A 24,089-nucleotide genomic window follows, 5' to 3' on the forward strand; every position below is an offset into this window, starting at 1 on the left:
CAAAGCCCGTCCACTTCATTGATGCCATTCTATCATCAACTGGATGTGTTTAGTCGAATACCTTCTGAAAACACACCTATTTACAACTGCTCTGAGTAGCCAGTCAGGACGTGATTTCTTGATATTACATCCCCACTTTTTGTAAACCTCCCCCTTTTTATACACAAATTTTTATTTGGTTAGAATTTCAGATTCACAGACGAGCTGTAGGGACAGGACAGAGTTCTGTACCCACTTTCCCCTAAATTAACGTCTTGTGTGAACCAGCACCTAGGGCATGACTGTCCCCTAAACTCCAGACTTTGGATTTCATTCCTTGTTTTGTTTTTTTTAATGTTTATTTTTGAGAGATGGAGAGAGAATGCAAGCAGGGGAGGGGCAGAGAGAGGGGGAGACACAGAATCCGAAGCGGGCTCCAGGCTCCGAGCTGTCAGCACAGAGCCCGACGCGGGGCTCGAACTCACAGACCGTGAGATCATGACCTGAGCTGAAGTCAGAGGCTTAACTGCCTGAGCCACCCAGGTGCCCCTCATTCCTCGGTTTTAAGTGGTTCATCAGCAGAAAAATCCCACACGGACTACATGGCTGTTCAGCACAGAGTCTGCATTGACCCCTCTTGGGAGCACCAGGAGCCTGGAAGGTTCCCCCGGGACCTGACTGGCATTCGTTCTCACAAGAGCCGTCTGCAGCCACGCTCCTTGGCACAGACGAGTGTGGGAGCTGGGGCAGGACTGCGTGCTCCGAATACCAAGCACCGGGGGAGGGAGCCCCAGACTTGGATCAGAAGCTGGTTCCTGTCCCGGGTAAACGGCAAAACCCCCTGCTGTCGAGTTAATGCTGTGGAGACCAAACAAGATGACAACGTTCTTGGACCCATGTCCACAAATGAAAAGCACGGGGTTTAGGACCTGACCTGACGGAAGGGGCCCTGTATGTGAGCGTTTGTCCGAAGCCGGCTGGCCAGTGTGCGAGGTTACACAGTCCCGGAGGGACAGCATTTTTTGGAACCTTCTGATACCACACGAGAAAGTTCCGAAATCAGTCTGCCCGTTGCTGTTTGCTCCTGACTTCTCCACAAAGCCACTCCCGTGTCAGCCTTTTGGGTAGGGTCTGACCCTTTGGGCTCCTGCAGACGGGGAGCGAGAGCGGCGGCTGCCGCCTGGGGACAATCAAGTGTCACGCACTTGGGACGTGGAGGGGGCAGCTCTGTGTTCTCGTCTCCCAGTGACCTGCGAGGAGAAGGAAGATGGCCAGAGGAAGGCGGGGACTAGGGAGGGGACTCCTTCGGTCCAGCCCGAGTCTGCAGTGAGCCTTTCTGTGTCCTTGTCTGTAGGGCGAAATGCATCTCGTGGCCCACGTGCTTTGTGCCCTGGAGCATTCCTTTCTAGTCTGTCGAGTTCCCGCCTCGCAGGAAGGGGCAGTCTTCAGAGGCACCATGCACGCGGGTGTAGCGCCATGAGCCAGCACATAATTGATGTGGACTCTGGGCCGTGTGTATGTGGCAAACCACTCACTTGTGCAAGACTGGTCATTGTTCTAGAAGTTGTGTAAGAACGGGAGGACGAAGGGAGTTGCTTTTGGGTTGAGGCTGGTTCCAGAGGGTGGGGGATGAAAGGTCTAGGAAATCCACCTCGGAAGAAAATTGTCCCTGAACGGGCTGGGTTTTCGACCTGTAAACCGCGAACGGGGGGATTAATAAACGCGCCTGCCCTAGTCCGTGTAAGGTGCTTAGAACGGGGTCCTCAGCAGTGTTGTCCAGAGCTTTCTGTAGCGACATCCCGTAGCTCTGCCGTCCAATCGGAGGGCCACTAAGTGCATCGGCTCTTGAGAACTTGCCAGGCAGCTGGTGCCTCTGGGGAGCTGAATTTTTAATGTGTTCGGTGCGAATTACTTTAACTGTAAGAGCCACGTTTAGCTCGTGGCCCCTGCTCTGGCCATCGTGTGGCTCTAGAACATCCTGAGTGCTCATCAGACATTAGCTGTTGTTGCTGGTGGGTGCGATGATCATTTCGGATGCTTCCCAGGGGGAGTGTGGCCCTGAACGTGGGGCAGAATGTACATTAGACCGGTTTCTAACTCTGCAACTTGTGAGGACGGACCCTCTTCTTCCTGGCACCCCCCCTCCCTTAAAGCAAGACAGGCTTGCCAAAAATGTCCTTAGGGCAGAGCCGCCCAGCGGGGAGTCTGGGCGTCTCAGGAGTGTCACAGGTTGCTGCTTCCTTCCTGGGCCCTGGGGCTCCAGGGCAGGGGTCTGGGTCTCTGTATTCCCGGGGAGTCCTGTGTGCTTCTGAAGGTTGTGGCTCGGCCTGGGGGGAGTCACTTGTGTCTCTTCAGCCCTCAGGTCGGTTCGGCTCGGCCTTGGCCGTGTTGGACTTTAACGAGGACGGCGTGCCTGACCTGGCCGTGGGAGCCCCGTCCGTGGGCTCCGAGCAGCTCACCTACAAAGTAAGGCTGATGCTGGGGGCGGGGGGGGGGGGGGGGCAGGGGGGAGGCCAGGGCGGGAGGCCCGGCTGGACAGAGCCTCTGCAGGAAGCGGACAGCCAAGTGTGTCGGCCGCAGTGTGTACAGGGAGATGATCTCGGGTCCCCCAGTTGGGGTCCTTGACGTGACCGCAGGTTACTAGGTGCCACCTAGTCCCTGCCTTGCTGGCCTTAGCGTGGCCTCAATTCCACCAGAAATTACTCCCCCGACCCCCTCGGATGCTGGATGCTGGAGGGGGACGGAGATTCCAGCCGATCCAGAGGCCCCGTCATCCCAGCAGAGTGGTGACCTCCCTGGATCTTCCCGCTCATGCACAGACGCCACCCCGTCCCTGTTCCTTGCCCAGGTCCGGTCCTGGAATGTGGGCTCTTGTCTGCGTGTACCCCGTGCATGGCAGGCCCAGCTTCTGTGCCATGTGTGAGCACAAAGGTCAAAGGCCCTTCGTCACCAAACCCCCGCTCAACCCACCGCCTGCTGCGAGCTCACCCTCTGCCCTCCCCCCTCCACTCCTGGGCCCACAGGCCCCTGCACACGAGCCACCCAGCTTGGGCAGCTCCCTCCCTGCTGGAAAGTCCTTTCTTCCCTTTTCCTTTAGAGGCCACATGAGACCCGTGCCGGAACTGTCCCCCAACCCCCGGTGTGGGTGACACTTCCCGGCCTCACACGGCACCCTCTGCCCCTCATGCCGTGGTGTTGTCATTGCCCGCTTGCTAGCTTTTCGGGAGGACAGAGTGTTGTTATTTATCATGGTTCCTCCAGTGCTTGGCCCAAAGTGGCACATAAATGCTTCTAGAACGAATGAGGATGGAGACCGGCAAGTGAGAGGACAGGAAATGGTCTGCGTCACAGAGTGATGGCACGGCGTGTGCATCTCGAGGCACACGCAAGTCGTGTCCAGAGGACTGATGGGCTGGGTCACGGAGGAGCCGGGAACCGAGCTGGCCTCGAACGGGGGAGGCGGGGGAGGCGGGCGAGTGGTCCTGCGAACGCACGGACAGGTGTGGGTGGCACGCACAGATGAGTGACAGTGACTGTGTCCGCGTTGGGGGCTCCACCAGTCTGATGGAGGTGACCTCAAAACCGTCTCAGCCCAGCAGCAGATGCATGGGCCGGGTTTCCGTCCGTCACTGAGCTCCTGACAGTAGGGACTCGTGTGGCTTATGTTACCACCGTTCCTGCGTGTCCTGCTCTTCTTTGGGGCTCTGGGCTCACCACCCAAGCCTCCCGACCGCCCCGTGCCTTGCCTTGCCTAGGGTGCCGTGTACGTCTACTTCGGCCCCACACGAAGAGGGATGTCTTCTCGCCCCAACGTCACCATCACCTGCCAGGTATGTCTGCGCCTTGGCCGAGGGCGGCGAACCAGACCTCGCCGCATCCCGCCGTCGGCCTCTGGGAGTCACGCGGTTTCCTGGTCTCCCCTACAGGACACCTACTGTAACCTGGGCTGGACGCTCTTGGCCGCGGATGTGAATGGCGACGGAGCGCCCGATCTGGTGATGGGCTCCCCCTTTGCACCGGGTGGAGGGAAACAGAAGGGCATGGTAGCTGCATTTCATTCCGGCCCCAACGGGAGCGGCAAAGGTAATGCCTGTTGGGGGTGGGGGGGGGGGGCGGAGGCCTCCCGGCTCTAGTCTGTGCTGTTGCACGTGGCCTCGTGTCCTTTCTTCCTCACTCCGTGATCATTTCACTGAAATCTACCAGCGTTTAGTCTGGCGGGTGTTCCCGCAGGTGCTGTGGATAGAGTTACAGGATGTACAAAAAGGGATCCAGCTTCTAGGTCCAGATCCAAGGGGGCCGGTGGGTTGTTGGCAGAGTCTCTCTGTGGAAGCGTGGGAAGCCCGAAGGCATCCCAGGGATGCCCGCCCCGCCCCCCCCCCCCCCCCCCCCGTCCGTATTGCATCCTGTGCGCCACAGAAGTGAGCTCTGGAGATTTCCTTCTCGTGTGAAGCGGGGGATCCATTTCTGACGGTGGGGGCCCCGCGAACAGCTTGGGGGGTATCTGAGAGCTCCGGCAAAAACTCGGCGCCCCCCCTCCCGTGTGGGGTAAACAGCGCTGGTGGTCTCGCGTAGAAAAGCTGGACGTGGAGGCGGCCGACTGGATGGCGAGGGGCAAGGAGGACTTCTCCTGGCTAGGCTACTCCCTGCACGGGCTCAGCGTGGACAACAGGACGTTGCTGTTGGTCGGGAGCCCGACCTGGAGGAACAGCAACAGGCAAGCGCCCAGGGTGGGGCCGGGGACCGGTGGGCACCCGAGGCCGCCGTGGGAGCCCGTGGAAGTGTGGGGCTCAGACACAGGGGCCGAGGCCTTACTCTGCGAGGAAAAGCGAAGGCGGCTCTGGGGCGAGGTTGCAAATCCTCCTCCTTAGAAGTTTAAGAACGAGGTAGAGAGGCGCATCCGTTTGCCAGGCTGCCGTGACAGCGTGCCCCAGACTGGGTAGCGTAAGGCACAGGAAGTCATTTTCTCACCGTTCCGGAGACCGGAAACCCAAGGTCAAGGTATTGGCAGGGTTGAGGACTCTCGTTGGCTTGCAGAGGGCCGCCTCTCCATCCTCATACGGCCTCTTCTCCGTGCGCCTCCCTGGTCTTTCTGTTCTTACAAGGACACCAGTCAGATTGCATTAGGCCCACCCTCATGACCTCATTGTAACATAACTACCGCTTTGAAGACCCTATCTCCAAATATACATAATCTGAGGTGCTGGGGTTAGGACTCCAACATGCGAATTTTGGGGGAGCACCGTTCAGCCGTGACCGTAGGCCTCCCTATACCTGCTGTCAGCTGGAGGCCGAGTGGTGAGCCCCAGACCTGGAGAGTCTTAATACTGGGATTCGCTCTGGAAGCCACCCCTGCTCCCATGCCAAGGATCCCGGGGAGGGGGGGCGGGGTGGGGAAGAGGGGGCTTCTCTTTGCTCGGTCCTGGACCTGAACACCCGGCCAGTTCTTAATCCCGGGCCCCAGCAGCTGACCCCCGCCTGCTTCATTCCAGTCTGGGCCGTTTGTACCGCACTCAGGATGAGAAACAGAGCCTCGGACGGGTGTATGGCTATTTCCCGCCAAATTGCCGAAGCTGGTTCACCATTTCTGGAGACAAGGTATGGCCGCTGCTCCCTCCCCAGGACAGGGGGCGCCACGGAGCGTTCTCTGAGTTGTACCATACTGACTCCTTGCATTTCACAGGCAATGGGGAAGCTGGGTACTTCCTTGTCAAGTGGTCACGTGATGGTGAATGGGACCCGGAAACAGGTGCTGCTGGTTGGAGCCCCGACCCACGGTAGGTCATTCGCCAGGAAACCTGGCTGCTTGTTTCTCACGTGGCTCCTTGACTGTGCCCTACTGGGGGAGAGTTGTGAAATCTGGAGCCAGACAGACCTGATTTTGAGGATTTCCTTTTCTCATTAATCACAAGCTGCACAAGCCCGGGGGAAGTTACTTAACCTCCCTGAATGTTAACATCATCGTTTGCAAAATACAAATTATAACGTCCCTCTCAAAGATTTGTTGAAAATCCCCCATGGAAGTGAGCTAGTGTGTTTTTAAAGCTCCTGTCCCACTGTGCTTGGATGAGAGGGGAGTCCAGAAGATTCTGTAAATCCATTCACCAGGACTAGGTCTGTTCTGAGGACATTTGTTCATAAACCATTATTTTATTTACTTTATGGGGGAAGAGTTTTAAAAAGCCGACAAAAACATATTTACTTCAAGATTGTCAAAGCGAATCACGTTTATTGTAGAAATTTGTGAAAATAAAAGATGTATATAGAAATCACCCTTATCCAGATACTTAACAATTTAAGCTCATACTATGTGTTGTGTGTATAATATATACGCATTTTCACACCTGATTTCTTATTCTATATCTTGTGCGTGTTCTCGTGTTACTAAGATTCTTCTTAAATGTGGTTTTCGATACCTATCACATTTTTTTTTTCCACGTGCACATGCCAACATTTACTAACATCATCCCTATTCTGGAAATTTAGGATGTTTCCAATTTTTCACTGTTGTGAACAGGGTCTCATTGAACATCCATGTACAGAAAACCTTGCCTTTCTGAATAGTTTTAAAATCGGTTCCTGGAGGTGGAGTTTCTGGACTAGAGGGTCTAATAGTAAGGCTCTTAACTGCATACTGTCAAATTATTTTTCGGGAAGATTTTTGTTTCATACGATATAATAAGCAGAGCGGATTGGGCAAAAGAATGGTGAGATCTTTCATTGCATGATTCAGGACACAGCATTGTCACACCAGGAACTTGCTGACTTAGCTTTGGAAAAGTTGTTCTTCCCCACTCCCCACCCCTTTTTACACAGTCAAGGTAGTGATTTCCAAACTCCTGCAACACACATTAGTGATTTTACTTGCCTCACGTCTCTTTCTACTGGAATGCTGTGATTAGAGCTTTCTAAACTTTGTTTTAACGTTCCTACGGTCTTAGTAATTTCCTATTACAAAATACTGTATAAATTATAAAAAGGTTAATTTATATATCTTATTACATGGGTATTATACAATTTAACCTTTTTTGAGACCATTATACATTCACATGCAGTTGTAAGAAATAACATGGGGAGATCCACATGACATTTTATCCAGTTTTTGCCAAGATAATACTTGTAAACCACAACAGTGTCACAACCAGGTTATTGACACGATGTAATCCACCAGTTGAATCTTGTTCAGATTTTCCTATTTTTTAATGGTTTTATTATTTATTTTGCGAGAAAGTGCATGTGAGCGGGGGAGGGGCAAAGAGACAGAGAGAGACAGAGACAGAGCATCCCAAGCAGCCTCTGCACGGTCAACACAGAGCCCGACGCGGAGCTCAAGCCCATCAACTGTGAGATCATGACCTGACCTGAAATCAAGAGTTGGTTGCTTAACCGACTGAGCCATCCAGGCACCCCAGATTTACCTATTTTTTACTTATATTTTGTCTGTATTTCACCCACATTATTTGTGAGTCCTGGTACGAGATGAAAATGTGGAGGCCTTTGTTACAAATTATTCAGAATTTTAGGTGGGTGACTGGAAAGCATCAAGCCAAGCCTGGGGCCCCGTGTGGTTGCCTGTGTGGCACGTGCTGTATTTATGTCCTAAGAACTTGGCTCCTTTTGGTTGCTGTATAGCTTCTGAAACCTGGAATCAGATTAGACATGACCACCCTCATTTTTAATCCACATGGATTTTCTCGTGGTACCTGCACTTTATTATAACCCCTAAAATCCCAGTTGGCAAAGATATGATGTCACTCAAAGGATCCTAGGGAACTAGTGTGAAAACCATGAACTGCCTCCAACAGGTAGTTCACGTGGACGGCAGACAGCATCACTGTGTTCCCTTCCGAGGGTCAGCATATCTGCATCTCCCAGGGGCTCACGGGAGTGCTTTGGTGTAGATGGGAATCACGGCTCTGTGGTACAGGGTCACCTAACTTGGAACAACTGGATGTACTCACCAGATGCGGGTGGTCTGGAGCTTGACCCTGTCGGGCCTGTCCCCTTCACCCTGGGCTCTGTCTCTGGCTCAGCAGAATCTTTGGTTCAGAACGTGGCCACAATGAACGGCTTACATATTCAGTGGGGACTTTAGGGTGTTGATGACCTACAAAGCATTTTCAGTATTGAAAGGGGTTGAGAGGAGGTGGGCACTCACACAGTGCTGCTGAGATGTGAACTGATATAGCCCTTCTAGAAAGGTTTGGTTAAATGGCAAAAGCCTTAAAGATACTCATTCCCTTGGATGCTGTATGGATAGTCTCTAAGAATCTGCTCTCAGAAAGTTATTTCAGAGCTGCAGGGAAAGATCTTTCTCACAGTGTTAATTATAATAGCAAAAAATTAGAAATGGCTTAAGTGGGTATAAAATTTTATAATCCATAACAAACTCCATTTTGTTTAACACGTCTATGGGTGTCAGTCTCCAGAAAGAAACAGATGCATTGTACAACTTCACTATACTTTTTTGGGGGTGTTTTCCACACCTTTTGTAATGAATGGTATGTAAAAAATCCTGGCATTCCCAAGTCTGACACTTCTAGTTTTGACTATTTCACGGTAGTCCGGAAAGTCAGCCACGGGAAGTAACATGATTCATAGTTTATGAGTCGCAAGTGTTGAGCCACAACGCAAAGTGGTGTCCCCGTTCCTGTGGCTCGTGCAGGGGTCCAGCTGCAGGGACACACCCGTGTGTTACGACAGCTGTGTGTTCTGCTGTCACAGTAAGTGAACTTAGTCTTGAGAAGTGACTAAAACACTTGTGTGTTTAAAAAAACTTTCACCCCCGACCCTGATCTGTCCCTTTTAAAAAACCCAAGGTCTGCTGGATTACTTTTGTTATTCAAATAACAGATGCAGAAAATCTGAAACATAACCTTGGGTTTGTCTTTTCCCCTTGTTGCTTAAAATGTGTATTGTAAGCCACTGTTTAATTTGCATCAACCTGAAGATGAAGTATTTTAAAATTTATTTTATTGAAAAATATGTTTCAGGTGTATATAACGTACACATTATGACATGATCCTTAGAAGTTCTAGTTACCATCTGTCAGAAATGAGGTATTTGGAATGGCCAAAAATTAAAAAAAATTTTTTTTCAACGTTTATTTATTTTTGGGACAGAGAGAGATAGAGCATGAACGGGGGAGGGTCAGAGAGAGGGAGACACAGAATTGGAAGCAGGCTCCAGGCTCTGAGCTGTCAGCACAGAGCCCGACGCGGGGCTTGAACTCACGGACCGCGAGATCGTGACCTGGCTGAAGTCGGATGCTTAACCGACTGCGCCACCCAGGCGCCCCAAGAATGGCCAAAAATTTAAAGTATCTGAATCCTTTATAGACTTTTTTTTAGAGCAGTTTTAGGTTTACAACAAAATCGAGTGGAAAGTACAGAGATTTCCCGTAACCCCTTCCTGCCCCCCCCCCCCCACCGCCACGAACTGTGGGCCCTGCTGTCTTCTGCACCAGACTGTGCATCTGTTATACCTGATGGACCTACACGGACCCACCATTAGAACCCAGGTTATGGTTTACATTAAAATTCACTTTTTGTGAATATTCCATGGGTTTGGACCAACGTAGGACCTGTATCCACTATAGTTTCACTGCCCTAGGAATCCTCTGTGCTCACCTCTTCATCCATCTTCCCTCCTGGCGAACCAGTGATCTTTCTACCTCCCCATGGCTTTGCCTTCTCTACAGTGGCATACAGTTGGGATCCTAGTACGCAACCTTTTTGGATTGGCTTCTTTATGCATTATGCATATTCTGCATTAAGGTTCTCCCATGTCTTCATGGCTTGCTGATTTTTGAGTCCTTTTCAAATTCTGAGAATTGAAAGCAACACTGTGCTGAAATTGTGACTATGATAAAAAGCAAGAGTTTTGGAAGTGCTAATCACTGCTTCCCCTCCCCCAACCTTCTGCACTTGGAGCCATTTGAGAAGTGGACTCATGAATCATTCCTATCAAAATATGTGTCTTCCAAAAACTGGGTTGGAGAATGTGGTCTGGATGGGCAGCCACATTCAGGCTTTTCTGATCTTGGCCCACAAAGTGACCATGGGGTGACTTCTCCGAGAGAGAGTTTGGGTCTGCAGGCCATCACATCTGGCCTGCAGTACAAGCGGCAGAGGTGTAGACTCAGGAGTGCATCTAGAAGGCAGACCTGGCTGTGGTCTGTGTGCATCCCACGGGAAGCAAAACCAACATGATATGCCCACCCTGCAGGCAGGCAGAGCCAGAGGGAGAAGCCACGTTTGTCCCCCGCCCCTGCAGGCAGGCACTTCATCCTCCTCTCTGTGGCCAGAGCTCCCAGCATTACTGTGTTCTGTGACCCCAGGGAGCTCGAGTCCCTTCAGGAAGCAGAAGGGCGTAAGAATGTCCTCTCGTTTTGACGTTTCTTCATACTTTAGGCTTTCACCCTGAATATTAGCAGTTGTAGTTTATGGAAACACTGTCCTCTTGGGAATATTGTTCTGGGTCAGGTTGTACCTTTATGTTCAAGAGCCCAGATTGCTGAGCCTTTCAAAGTGCTGGCTGTTTCCTTTTTGTCCTCACTGTTATTCCCACCGCTATTCTTGGCTGTGCTTTGAGCTTTCAGTTGGTTCTAGTTGACAGCTGGCTATGAACAGGGCATGAGGGAAGGCTGTCCAAGAAAATACAGTACGGCCTTGGTTTGCAAGCATAATTCATTCCAGAAACACACGTGTAATCCAAAGCACTCGTACATCAAAGCGAATTTCAAGAACCAGTGGCTCAGCTCTGATCATGTGACATTCAGGGTCATGTATGACTCATTGTAAGACATCGCTCATTGATCAGGTTAAAACTTATTAGCAATGTTTGCTAGTCTTTCAGAACACTCGCAGAACAAGTTACTTGCAATCCAAGGTTTTACTGTAGTCAGTTCTACACACAAAGACAATGACACAAGATTGCACCTGTTCATGGACGCATTGACTGGGTCATCGTAAGCCTCCCAGGACCAGCAACCCCAACCGACAGATGCCGTTGTTGTTTTTGAGAAGGTACTTATTTCTGAAATCGATGTTGTGTTCCAGATGATCTATATAGGCGAAATTCTAGCTTTGTTTAAAAACTGTTCAATATTCACCCATTTAAAAACCATCCATACCATACGTGCACTGAACCAAGCACATTGTGTGACTAAGTCACGGTCCCATTGCTTATGGAACTGACAGCCAGGTGCAGGAGAGGCCCAGTGAACAGAAGCGAGGCTCCCCTGCGAGGGGCACGGGAAGCAACAGGCACAGAGTGTTGTGGCTGCACACGGGAGGGAAGGGAAGGCTTTGCAGCAGAGGCGAGAGCAGGGCCGCGTTCCAGAAGCGCAGGAGTCGGCCGGCAGAGGGGTGTGGGGGAAGGATGCTGGTTCCAGGCAGACAGCACATCATGTTCAGAGGCCCAGACTTAATAGAAGGGGCTGTAGTTTAAATCTGTGATGGGTGACGTGTGGGTGAGAAGGGGGACGTGGCCCCCAAACACTAGAGCTGTAAGTAGCCAATTCTCTAAGGCCTCCTGAGCCCACGGAAGGCCTCGTGAAGAATTTAGACTGTGTATCTCACAGGAAGTTTGTGATGTAAAACAAGATGGTTGTTTGGAGAATGTATTGCAGGGGTCAGACCTGTCTGATGGGACATCACTGAGCCTACCCAGTGTTTGGTCTCCTCATGGCCACTGTTGGTCAGCACTAACCTCCCCCCCCCCCACGCCCCCCAGTCCCATGGGATTCTGAGCAGTTGTGTCACTCAAGGTACAGAAGACTGAGCGAGAATAGGACTCCATTCAGCGCTTTACATTTTCTCTTCATTCCTGTGATGGCAGCAGACACCATGCCCTGGTTTGTTTCAGATGAGAAGTCTAAGATGGCGTTCCTGACCATGACCTTGCACCAGGGTGGAACCAGTCGGATGTATGAACTGACGCTGGACACGCAGCCACCTCTGCTCGGCACCTTCAGCGGAGACCGCCGCTTCTCCCGATTCGGTGGCATTCTGCACTTGAGTGACCTGGATGGCGACGGCTTAGGTAGGAGAGGAACAGGGCCTCTGGCCAAGAACTGGCTCCCCAGTCATCAGACCGCCCCCGAACTGGGTCATCTAGGCTCTGCCCTTAGCATCGACAGCTCAGTGACCCAAGGCCTTTAGGTAGATTTTAGAGCTTGGTAAGACCAGAGCCAAGAGAAAGTTCTACTTCTTGAAGGTGGTAACATGAGAGCCATGCATGTCAGTTGTTGTCCAGGAATGATCGACTGGGGACCAGAGCCTTGACTGTGCTGGGATGAAACCGGGTAGACGATTTAGGGGATGCGCTCATGGGACTTGCGGGGGGTTGGGTTAGGACCCAGTTCTGATTTCTGTCGTCTGCAGATGAAATCCTCGTGGCAGCCCCACTGCGGATAACAGACATCACGTCCGGGCTGCTGGGAGGGGAAGATGGCCGGGTGTACGTCTACAATGGCAAACAGACCACCTTTGGCGACATGACGGGCAGATGCAAATCCTGGGCAGCTCCATGTCCTGAGGAAAAGGTAACGTGGGACCATGTGGAATCCTAGGCTACGCTGGGAAAGGCGGCTACCTGCGGATGCCTTGTGACATCGTGTCCACTGCGCAACTCTGACGGTTTCTGAGCTGTCTGGCGGTCAGGGCACGATCACTTGCCTGTGTGGCATAGGCCCGAGCAGCCCTGCATTCTTCCATGGCTACTTGCCGCTGTAGCTCAAGTCCAGTTGGATGTAGGGTCCTGCTCGTTCTGGTCCCAGCCTGCCTTGCTTGGTTAGGGCCCACAGCAGCCCCCTGGGATTCCATCAAAATGCCCTTTTTGTTTCCTGTTCACTGCTTCCTGTTCATCCCTTTTCTCAGGTAGGTTTTTTTTAAGCTGCCTGGGCCTAAAACACCATTTTTAAATTTAAACAACCTTATTTAATTGCAAAAGTACAGTTCATTGTAAAAATTTTAGAAAATACAAGTGGTACGAGTCCTCTACCTAGATTTGCACTCTGCAGAGACGATGCCTTCTGTTAACCTGAGGTGTATCCTTCTGGTATGCTTTTCTCTCGGCTTAACGGTTCCCATTTATTGTGCACTTACTCTGTACTTGGCACTGCGTTAACACTTGATAGATCTGTCTCCCTCACCGCTGCTTCTCCAAGCCACCTCCAAGCTACTATGTGGGTACTGTGCCAGATGAAGACATTGAATGTCCGTGAGGAAGGCGCGCCAGGTCAGGGTGCTAGGAGAGGGCGGGCCAGGGCCCTGCACCAGGAGCTGATTCTTTAGGACACTCTTCACCATTACAGTGTGTGTGTGGATAGGGCTTATTAACAGCCGCGATCATCTTGTCCACAATTTTGTAACTTGATCTGGTCTTCCCTGCCAACGTAGTTAACATTTCTCCATGCCTTCTATTCTCATACAGTGGACTTCCTGGCTGCCTGTTTTATCTGTGGACACACCATAGTTTACGTAGACGTTATTTGAGGGACTGTTAGTCCCTCAGTCCATTTCATTTCACAGTTATAAGTAAGGATATAAATATCCATATATGAACATTTCTGTCCATCTGTCTTCTTGAGCTACACTCCTGTGAGTGGAATTTCTGGTGTCAAAGGGCATGCACGAGTTGAGGACTTCTCCAGAATGTAGATGTGAGTGTGGGGCTTCAGGATGAGTGGTTAAAACCTGCATCGACAGTAACACAAGTCTCCCTTCTCTCCCCTTCCTTTCAGGCTCAGTACGTACTGATTTCTCCTGAAGTAAGTACCTCCTGAAGGAATGAAGAAAGAGAAACCACAGAAGTGCGCCCTTTCCCTTATTTTAAACTGATAAGATATTACAGTATGTTTTCAAAAGACCATTAACAGACACTGCTTTACAGGCAAGTTCAAGGTTTGGGAGCTCCGTGATTACCGTGAGGTCGAAAAACAAGGTGGGTATGAAGACTGTCCTTTGCACGTTTATATCCTAAGGCTGGGGGCGGGGGGGGGGGGGGTGGTGGTCTTTCATCTAAAAGATTGTATGTGAAAAAGAGGAACACAAAAAAGGAAATAACATCCATACACAATCTCCTCACTTTCCCCTTCAACCCTCAGGGCTGGGCTGGCAAATTACAGCCTGTGGGACTAGTTTTTGTACAGGCCATGAGCTAAAAATGATTATTACAGTTTAAGTGGCTGGGTGACACCTGAGACTTGTATGAAGCGTCCCTAGTTTTATCAGAACACATTCCTGCTCCCGTGTCTCTGTGGCAGCTACTGTAATGCAAGGGTGGGCGATTGGCTGTCCCAGAGACCGAGGTCCCCCACAGCCTGAAGTAATCATCATCTTGGCCCTTTCAGAGAGTTTGCAAACCCTGTCACGTCAGATAACCACTGTTAATATGCTGGCCTGGTTTCGTCCGGATTCCGGGACAAACACGTAAACGTGCACGTGCACGCGCTCTACCTGCACGGCCTCGTCACCTCCATGTGCTCTAGAGCATCTGATGGCTCTTCTCAGACCAGTACACATGGAGCTGTTGGGGTCTTTTCAATGGCTGCATCGTATTGGTTTTATTTGGTTCCTTTTCTCCGTTACTTCCATTTTTATAGAATTGTGCAAGCCTCAGGGCGCCTGGGTGGCTCAGTTAAGCATCTGACGATCTTGATTTGGTCTCAGGTCATGATCTCACAGTTGGGGAGATCAAACCCTGTGTCAGCCTCCGTGCTGACAGCATGGAGCCTGCTTGGAATTCTCTCTCCCTCTCTCTAACCATTACAAGAAACTAATTGTGCTGCTAATGATATTCTTAGCAGACTGCTAGACCAAAAGGTATGCACATTTTGGATTTTAATGGGTACAGCAGTTAAAGAGTTTTATCTTCAAATATAAAGCTCAAGTACTGAACCCATTCATTCATTTAGGAGAGGACATTCTACAGAACTGTGTGAGCTTTGAGAGAGAAACAAGATTTATACACGTGGGAAGTTGACAGGATTAAGGCTAAAGCATAGTCTGAAAGTCGGCCCAGTACTAACGGTGGGATGGGAGGCCTTCGTCGATCATGGAGGGTGGCAGGGTGGGTGACCTCCAGCTTCTTGCCGTTTAGTGAAACTGCTCTCGGGTGGCCACCAGTTCAAACGGTCTTGCTTTACCGTCTATATAGTCAAGCCTGGTTAAGTAAAAGTTTAGGGTTATCCAGAAAAAGAGATGAAGTTTATGGGAGGATTCTCAGAATATCTGGTGACAGAATGTGTCATAAGCTTGGCTTGCATTTAAAATGCATTTTCTGAAAGTTAGATGTTATCAAGAACCCATGTATCATGTAAGAATCACATACCCAGCATCCCTTCTGCCACCTGAGGAGTGGTACAGATCATCTAGAAGTAAGTTATGGTTGACTGCGTACAACGCTGCACGTTCTCTTTGGTAACGACCATTCCCCGGGGGTGAACACTGAATGCGCTGCACCCCCCCGCCCCCCGGATTATGGCAGAAACTAAAGGCATTATGAATCATCAAAATGTTTTGTGTCCTCTGCAGAATCAAGTTGTCGTTGCTGCTGGAAGGAGCTCTTTGGGAGCCCGACTCTCTGGGGCACTTCACATCTACAGCCTTGGCCTAGACTAAAGGCTGTCCTCCTCTGCATCCGTCTCTTGTGCCCAGTCATCTCCAGGGGGAGCGTTCCTGCTGGGGGCGGGGCTCCTGGGAGTGGAGATGTCCCCATCTGGGACGACGATGCAGTAGAAGGTGACAGGGGCTCTGGTGAGCCAGGTCCCCTCCCCTTCCAGAGTTTCAGTCCTTGCTTCCCTTGCATTTAAACTTATTCCTGACTTACTGCCTGTGCTCAGACCTTTGTATGATGTCTCTCCTCTTCACAGGACTAGCTACGTCTTTCTGATGCCTGGAAAGACCTCTCTGTGGTTCTCTATCACAATTGCTCCTAAAAATTTCCTTTTAAAAACGGTGACCCATTCCAATCAAAGTGAAATAGTGTAGTATATAGGAAAACAAATTAGAGAACTAGTATAGTGAAAAGTAAGGGGGTGAAGGATAACCTCACAACTGTAAAGGCACCTGCTGTAACTGATTTGGTCCCTTCTTGGGAGGATTATTTCATTTTCAGTGTTTTGTATAGTGAAGGATAAATACAAGACTAAAACCTCCTTACCTTGTAGTGCCCTCAAATGCTTTTGTAGAAGCGGCTGTCCTAACTGTGGCGTCTGGTGACTTTCCACTTGTTCTAGGACCTCCCAAGAGGAGCTGCTGTCGCACTGAGTTGGTACAAACTATGTAGAGAGAAGAGATCTGGCCTGAGCCAGCGGCCACTGCAAGGGGCCAGGCAGAGAAGCAGGCCTTGGTCTCTCTTGTTTCTGGGCTGGTTTTAGCAGATTTCATCCGCCAGTCCTGCAGGGTGGCATAGTCAAGGGAAAGGAATCTACCCCAGGGTTTTAGCTTCACTAAAAATGTGAGAAACCATTACTACTGATTCTGTAACAGGGAAGCACACTAGTGAAAGGTACTAAAAGTGCAGGGAGAAGTAATGACAAGAACCCAGCTTCTCTAGAGGCAGAGTAGAGACTGGTTCAAAGAAGGAGTCCAGCAGAAGAGTAAAAGTTGAATTAGAAATCTAGGGAAAGCTACTAGAGTTAAGTGTGAGCACAGGTGAGTACATACAGGGAAACAGGACACAAAGTCACCTCTGGATGAGTCCTGTGACTGTCCCCTTTCCTAAAGAGAGGCAGGCCATCTGCATGGTTCCCTAGGGAACAGCAAAAAGCACAAATATCATTTGGTTTCATTTGGGTAACAATTATTGCTAGTTCTACTTATGTGAATTATTCTTTTTAGTTTAAGGGAAATTCATCTTTAGGGCCCAGAAATTAGTTGACTGTAATACAAGTTGAGAAGTCTGAGTGCAGAACGGACGCCTGTCTAGTACTGGACCTTTCCTTACAAGCGTGGGTTCCTTTACGCTGCCAGCACCTCGGAAGACGTCCATGCTTCACTGATAATGATCGTGTTTCAACACAGGCCCTAACGACTTACATTCTTCTTAATGCCTAAACATACCAGATAGCAAGCACCAGGCAGAGAAGGTTAAAATGTATAAGGTTGGAGGCAAGTTTTCGTGTAGGATTTTATATAGGACATTTAGCCATATTCAGAAGTGCTAATTTGTATTCCTACTGTCGGAGGTCAACCTGGCACAGAGTCCAATGCATTATGTGGTTACGTTTTCACTCCACTAACTGTAGTTCTCAGCATGGATTCTGAAATCCGTAACAGAAATGGAAACATCTTGTAGGGTTTTAAGCTCTCATTAACACAAATCTGAACTTAATAATTTAACTCAGTTACCTTTATTTCAAGATATCAAAACATGTACATACTTGCGGTCTGTTTTTCTATGTATATGTAACAACTTGCTTCGAGATCAGAATGGTTTTATGCCTTTGTACTGCAGATCTAGAAAGATATGAAGTGGGTCTTAGAATAAACTCAGATCTCTGAATGCCCCAGTCCAGGCACCATCCATTAGCCCACCTCCACAGGTACCACTTAAAGTGTGTTTAACATTGCAATTCCAAAAAATAAAGCTGTGTACAACTCTTAGAATGACTCCCCACTATCTTTTTATTTAGTGGTTATTCATCACAATCGGTTTATCAAGAATAAAGCAAGTGTTCAGATGTCATTTTAGGATGCTATTTTCTGCCTTCCAAAAATGGACAGTCTGAAGAATATTGTTCCTTGAACTTGTTAAACAGGCGATAAGACTGCTCGCTTACGTAACCAAGTATTTGGTTACAGAAGTTTATGTGCTCAGTCTGTTTCAAAATTTAAAACCACTGAACTTTATAATTTTCAGTGTAGGCCATCTTATTACTTACTGTCCGCTAAGCAGAGCTAGCTGCCATTTTTGAAATCCTCCTTGATGTGAGCACCTTAGAGAACCTGATAAACCATCAGTGACTTCTCTAAAGAGGTAATTGCCATTTCCCTTTTATTGACGAGATGGGACTCATCAAAAAAGTTATTTTACCCAAGTCTGCAAACTAAGTCACACCAAGAGGAAAAAGGCCAAAATTCAATTGTGTCTGATCTCAGTCAAATCAAAGTCCTCTAGGTTTTCAATTCTTCCCCTGTCACAGTTAATGTTTATAACCTACTTTACAGTGATAGCACAAGACCAGCAGCAGGTGCTCTGAGGTGGGCCAAAGAGTGTCCTGTGAAATCGAAGGATTAGTCTTGAAAACCACCACACAGATTTAGGACACTAGAGAGCCACGTCTATCCATGTCCCAACACCCACACCACAGAGCATACTTGGGGGCCACTCTGCCCCGAGCTCAGGCCACAGCTCCTGCCATTCTATCTTCCACCTTTGAAGGCCTCCTGTAACCACACCTGGGAGTGGGGAAAATTGACAACTTCATCCGTTTTCTTTCAAATTAGGAATAAAAATGCTGTTCCAGGAGCTATCACCAAACCACTTGGTAAATGGACTCCTAGACTTCCCCATATGACATCCTATTGTAGTATCAGGTGACCCCAACATCACTGGCATATTTGTTCTTTGGAGTACAAGAGCTGCTCTGGACTCTCTGGAATCTTCCGTGTCACTTTTGAAGGGAAGGAAAGCTATAATGTTCTGCATAACTAACCTCCAGAAAATATAAAAATGGTAGTTAAGATGGGAAGTAGGATAGCAATTTTGAGACTTACAAATAGCCACAGTTTTGAATCCCAACCTGACTGCAGACAAAATTCTGAAGTTTATCCACCTTTTGGTTTTGGGAAGCCCATCGGTGGCTATGTACACTTTTTTTCGGGGGTGGTCGAGGTGACCCCTCTGTCTAAAGTCTGGGAACAACCAAGTAACAGAAGGGAAATAGTTTCTTTTGACACTATTTCTAAAGGCTTTGTTACAGCCAAGCAAAGAAAAATTGTTCCAGGGTTCAAGAAAGTGAAATCTTGATTAAATGGAATCCATGTAAGCTGGTGTTCAATCGTTTCATTTTTATTTGCCTTATATAAAAAGGAGGCAAATTCAAGAAAAGACTGATTTAAAGCACAAACTTTCCAAGTGTGTTTTGAGGTTAATATAGATTTTCCTACCTTTCCAGTCACCTGAGAGTCAGCACAGGGAATCTTGTTCTTGGGAACTTCCTAAGAGCTGCTACCTGGTCTCATCACACGGGTTCATCAAGTTTTCAGGCTTTGCTTGGCGTGAGGCTGTACTTTTTGGATATGTATAAATCAGTCTCTCCATGCCTCACATCCTGTCTCTAAAAACAGCCTTTTCAGTTTGTGGAAGATAGAATTTTGGCCTTTTACAAAGCAAGTACTTTGCAATTAAGTTCTAGTACTGTGAGTGCCCTAATATTTTTATCAGACATTATAATTTAAGTATCAGTGATTTTTTTCAAGTCTCTGATTCTATAAAAGAAAATAAAGGTATCAGAAGTTTCTCGTGACTACTATAAAAAAATAGTCCAGTCTCTACCGGGTTGTCAGGACACTCCTGCTTGATCCGGGGCCATCTGGCCGGAAGCTGTGTTTCATTTCCATGCTTCTGTCTGCCTGAAGGGTTTTTTTGGGTAAAGAGGCCATCTAAATAAAGAAGGGAAATTAATCATTTTAGTTGGTGTCTGTCTGAAAAGAAAAGCCCCTAGTAAAATGAGAACTACCTACCACATGAGGGAAGGACCGTAAGACTTGTATCAGCATCTTACGTGTTTACTCCTGGTGTGAACAAGGAGTAGAAGGGGAAGAAAAAGGGTAAACTTTTATCTTGATGAGAACACTACATTTTCTACATTTCAGTTGGGGTTATGACAAAGCCTGCGGCAGAATTGCTAACATCTGTCTAAATACATAATGCTCGTCACAGTGCTGCACACAGAAGTATTTCTAACTTGTTTACTGTGCCAGGCACTGTGCTAACAAGTACTTTCCATCTATGATTTAACTCTCCCACTAGCACTTTAACTGGCTGATGGGGAAAGTGAGGGAGGCTTAGAGAAATTAAGTGATGTGTTCAGGGTTGCAGAGCCTGTGACCACGTAAGCCCAGGCTGAGTGTCTTGGGAGCCCACATGTGACCCCTGTGCTGCACTGCTGCGAGCCAGACTCTCCACACCACATACCACAGGAGGCAAAGGAGCTTCGAGCTGTCGTCCGAGGAATGACAGCAGACGCCTCCAGATGAGGCCACTTCCCATAAACATAATTCCTGTAATCAGCCAAAACACCCTATGGTCCTAAAAGAGAACACAGTTAATTTTAATCACAAAAGGCTGGGTTCCTTAGCAGTAGAATTTCCCACACCACTCTTGCCCCAGAGCTTAAAAGAAGCCTCTTGTCTGTCCAGCTCCTTCCTGTAGGAAGGACCTAAGAACAGGCCTTGACTGCACCCAGAGACCCAAGAATCAGAAATAAATTAGAAGCAAAACATGGTTTAAAAGGGCTTAAATAGGGGCGCCTGGGTGGCTCAGTCAGTTGAGCGGCCGACTTCAGCCAGGTCACGACCTCGCGGTCCGTGAGTTCGAGCCCAGCGTCGGGCTCTGTGCTGACGGCTCAGAGCCTGGAGCCTGCTTCAGATTCTGTGTCTCCCTCTCTCTGACCCTCCCCCATTCATGCTCTGTCTCTCTCTGTCTCAAAAATAAATAAACGTTAAAAAAAAAATAAAAAATAAAAGGGCTTAAATATTTTAAAATCAGGGCGCCTGGATGGCTCAGTTGGTTAAGCTTCTGACTTTGGCTCAGGTCTCACGGTTTGGGAGTTCCAGCCCCATGTCAGGCTCTGTGCTGACAGCTCAGAGCCTGGAGCCTGCTTAGGATTCTGTGTCTCCCTCTCTCTCTGTCTTTCCCCCATTTGTGCTCTGATTCTGTCTCTCAAAAATAAATAAACGTAAAAAAAATTATTTTAATCATCTATAAGCCAAACATAACTTGTACTTTGTTTTCTTCCAGTCTTTGTTTACATACATACAAACCTGATCAGTTACACACAGAGAGTATACACACATTTTTTGCGTATGGCTACAGTTCCCAAACTGTGAGCTGTGGTGTCCTGAGCATCACAACACCCCCAGAATGTTTTAAGTTTTTAAGAGGAACACAGTGACATCTGCAATGTACTCTGAGAACCACTAGTAAGTTGTTTGACTTAACTACTTCATATAAAAATTGTTAGGTAACATCTCAAAAACTACAATATAATAAAAAAACTTTTGGTCTAGTGATACTATGGAAAGACACTAAGCATCATGGACCAAGGAAGTTTGGGAAGCTCTGACTTATACAGTAAGTATTTCCCCTGTGATTTTCAGAATCGTTGTATTTTTGCAGTGTAATGCATCCATGTACAGAACCAGACTTGATGTTTACTATCCCACAGGGAAGGGATTCCATCTATAGCTCTGTCAGTTGGTGATCAACCACAGCCTCGTTAGCTCCAGTGACTGAGAACTCACCTGTCCCCCAGGTAATTCCGTTACACAAATGATAAACTATCACTGTTAGAAATTCATACCATGCATGAAGGAGAAACCCACCTCCCTGGATGGAACATGAACTCAGAGTTAGACATAAACTATCAGGGAGACAAATGCTAAATGAGTTAACTTTTGTTAATGTTCACACGTTTTCTAGTCATCCAAAAAAAAAAAAAAAAGGCCCTAGTTTATTAAGTAAAAGTTATGTTTAAATTTTTTTTTAATGTTTATTTACTTGTGTGAGAGAGAGAGACAGAGTGCAAGCAGGGGAGGGACAGAGAGAGAGGGAGACACAGAAGCCTAAATAGGCTCCAGGTTCTGAGCTGTCACAGCACAGGGCCCGATGCGGGGCTTGAACTCACGAACTGAAAGATCGTGACCTGAGCTGAAGTTGGACAGTTAACTCACTGAGCTACCCAGGTGTCCCAAGTAAAAGTTATGTTTAAATGAGACTTAGTGTACACGGATCACTACTATCTCTGCTGCAGACTGATTCAGTAATCCGCGTATGAATCAAACATCTGGGAATGCCAAAATGTGATACACTCGAGAGGTAAGCCAAGTTCCAACCGAGCTTGAAATTCCACGTGCTACTAAAATACAGAGAAACTGCATTTGGAAGATGGTGCAGTAGGAGGACCCTAAGCTCACCTCGTCCCAGGACACAACTAGACACAACTAGACTCACATTAGTGTTACTAACCCAGAAAACGACCTGAAGACGGGCAGAACAGACTCTGCAAATAAATGTAGAGAAGAAGCTACATCCAAGAGGGCAGGGAGTATGGAGACAGGGTGGGGAGCTAAATGAAAGTGGGGCTGTGCACGAGGGAGGAACCTGCTGGCACAGAAGAGGGGAGAGAAACAGACCATCACACAGGGGGGCCTGCACAGGAAGACAAATCCACATAACACTGGCTTTGTAAACCAGAGAAGCTAAATTTTGTGAATTCTTATAATCAGCAAAACTTAAAACCTGGAATTTAAAAAAATCAGCAGACTTGGGTGCCTGGGTGGCTCGGTTAAGCATGTCTCAATTTTGACTCAGGTCACGATCTCACAGTTCATGGGGTCGAGCCCTGTGTCAGGCTCTGTGCTGACAGTGTGGAGCCTGCTTGGGATATTCTCTCTCTCTCTCTCTCTCTCTCTGCCCCTCCCCCATTTGTTCTCACTGTCTCTCAAAATAAGTAAATAAAATTAAAAAATATATAACTGAAATCAATCAATCAATCAATCAGCAGGCTCAACTTTGGGAGAGCCGAGAGGTCAAGAGGAAACTGAGTCCCTGCCTTTAAAGAGCCAACACGAGAAACAGCCCAGGGGAGATACAGCATAGAAGCAGCAGTGTGAGAGCGTGTCCTGGAGGAGTCTCCCAAAGGTGTCTGTCCCTCCGGGACACGCAAAACAAAGGACCTGGCAGGTGCCATTTCCCTCCGCACCCATAGCGAGGCCTGCCTCAGTGCCAGCACTGTGGTCTCCTCCCCCAGGAGACCCAACAAACCTTGAGAACACGGACACTCCTACACCCTGGGCACTTTGTGCATCCACACACTCCAGGGCAGGGGCCCATCAGAAGCAGCGCCCCCAAGCCTGGCTGTGTGCAAGCAGCCCCAATGGGGGCCAGCACCGCTCCAGAGTACCTCCTGCCCGGGGACAGGGGAAGGTCAGAATGTGGCCCCAGCAGTGAGCTGGGGGCAGAAAGCTGATCTGACTGCAGGCCCTGTCTGCCAATGAAAGCTTCTCAGGGGACAATGCTGGAAAGCAGCCTGCAGTTCGGTGCTACTGCATCTCTGACAAATGCCTGGTGTGACTCAACTCAAGCCCAAGGTGGCACCAGACTGGCCCACTAACACCACAGAGACCAAACATCGCCCAGAGTAGGCAAAGAGCCACTGCAGACAGCGGGACCGAAGGTAAACGTGGCCCAGACACAACAGTCCGGTGCACTCCAAACACACAGGAGACACCTCTGAAACGCCAGGTTTGGGTGAACAGGGGACGGTGTCCTGCAGGCACACAGGACCTGTTCTTCACAAGGCCACTGCCTTCAAAAGCAGGAGACATAGCTGACTTTCCTAATACATAGAAACAGACAGGGAGACAAAATGAGGCAGAAGGATATGTCCCAAATAAAAGAACAGGACAAAATCACAGCAAGAGACCTACACGAAATGGAGATAAGCAACATGCCTGATAGAAAATATAGGGCAATGATCATATAGTTACTGGACTTAAGAGTGGAGGACATTAGTAAGACCCTTAACAAGGACATAAAGAACCAATCAGAGATGAAGAACACAATAAATGAAATTAAAAATACACTAGATAGAATAAATGGAGGAAGCAGAAGAACATATCCATTGAGGACAGAGTAATGGAAAGTAATCGAGCTTATTAGCAGGTGAGAGAAAAACAAGTTATAAACGAGAATAGACTTAGGGAACCCAGTGATACATCAAGTGTAATAACATTCGCAATGCAAGGATCCCAGAAGGAAAAGAGAAAAGGGAGAGCAAATTTATGTGAAGAAATAACTGCTGAAAACGTCAAGAATCTGGGAAAGGAAACAAATCCAGATCCAGGAGTCACAGAGACAGTCCGACAAAATCAACCCAG

At 48.4% G+C, this 24,089-nt stretch overlaps 2 protein-coding genes across 5 annotated transcripts in view; one reads left to right on the forward strand and one right to left on the reverse strand.

Annotated features, from left to right (window-relative positions):
• Positions 1 to 17,588, forward strand: part of GPLD1 (glycosylphosphatidylinositol specific phospholipase D1) — a 70,919-nt gene extending 53,331 nt beyond the window's left edge. For all 4 annotated transcript variants that reach the window (XM_045497223.1, XM_045497224.1, XM_045497225.1 and 1 more), the window contains 11 exons: positions 2,335 to 2,445; positions 3,735 to 3,809; positions 3,906 to 4,062; positions 4,552 to 4,693; positions 5,469 to 5,574; positions 5,660 to 5,753; positions 11,845 to 12,021; positions 12,363 to 12,523; positions 13,724 to 13,750; positions 13,873 to 13,923; positions 15,516 to 17,588. In XM_045497223.1, the coding sequence (XP_045353179.1) occupies positions 2,335 to 2,445; positions 3,735 to 3,809; positions 3,906 to 4,062; positions 4,552 to 4,693; positions 5,469 to 5,574; positions 5,660 to 5,753; positions 11,845 to 12,021; positions 12,363 to 12,523; positions 13,724 to 13,750; positions 13,873 to 13,923; positions 15,516 to 15,602 (1,188 nt within the window). In that variant the 3' untranslated portion in view covers positions 15,603 to 17,588. The remainder of the gene's footprint in view (positions 1 to 2,334; positions 2,446 to 3,734; positions 3,810 to 3,905; positions 4,063 to 4,551; positions 4,694 to 5,468; positions 5,575 to 5,659; positions 5,754 to 11,844; positions 12,022 to 12,362; positions 12,524 to 13,723; positions 13,751 to 13,872; positions 13,924 to 15,515) is intronic.
• The window catches only part of MRS2 (magnesium transporter MRS2), a 34,628-nt gene continuing 27,851 nt past the window's right edge, over positions 17,313 to 24,089 (reverse strand). Inside the window, exons 10-11 of the mRNA XM_045497229.1 lie at positions 20,125 to 20,238; positions 17,313 to 19,589 (exon numbers count right to left, since the gene is read on the reverse strand). Coding sequence (XP_045353185.1) covers positions 19,479 to 19,589; positions 20,125 to 20,238 — 225 coding nt within the window. The 3' untranslated portion in view covers positions 17,313 to 19,478. The remainder of the gene's footprint in view (positions 19,590 to 20,124; positions 20,239 to 24,089) is intronic.

The sequence above is a fragment of the Leopardus geoffroyi genome, chromosome B2 (genome assembly GCF_018350155.1).
Source record: "Leopardus geoffroyi isolate Oge1 chromosome B2, O.geoffroyi_Oge1_pat1.0, whole genome shotgun sequence".
In the NCBI taxonomy this organism is placed as follows: Eukaryota; Metazoa; Chordata; class Mammalia; order Carnivora; family Felidae; genus Leopardus; species Leopardus geoffroyi.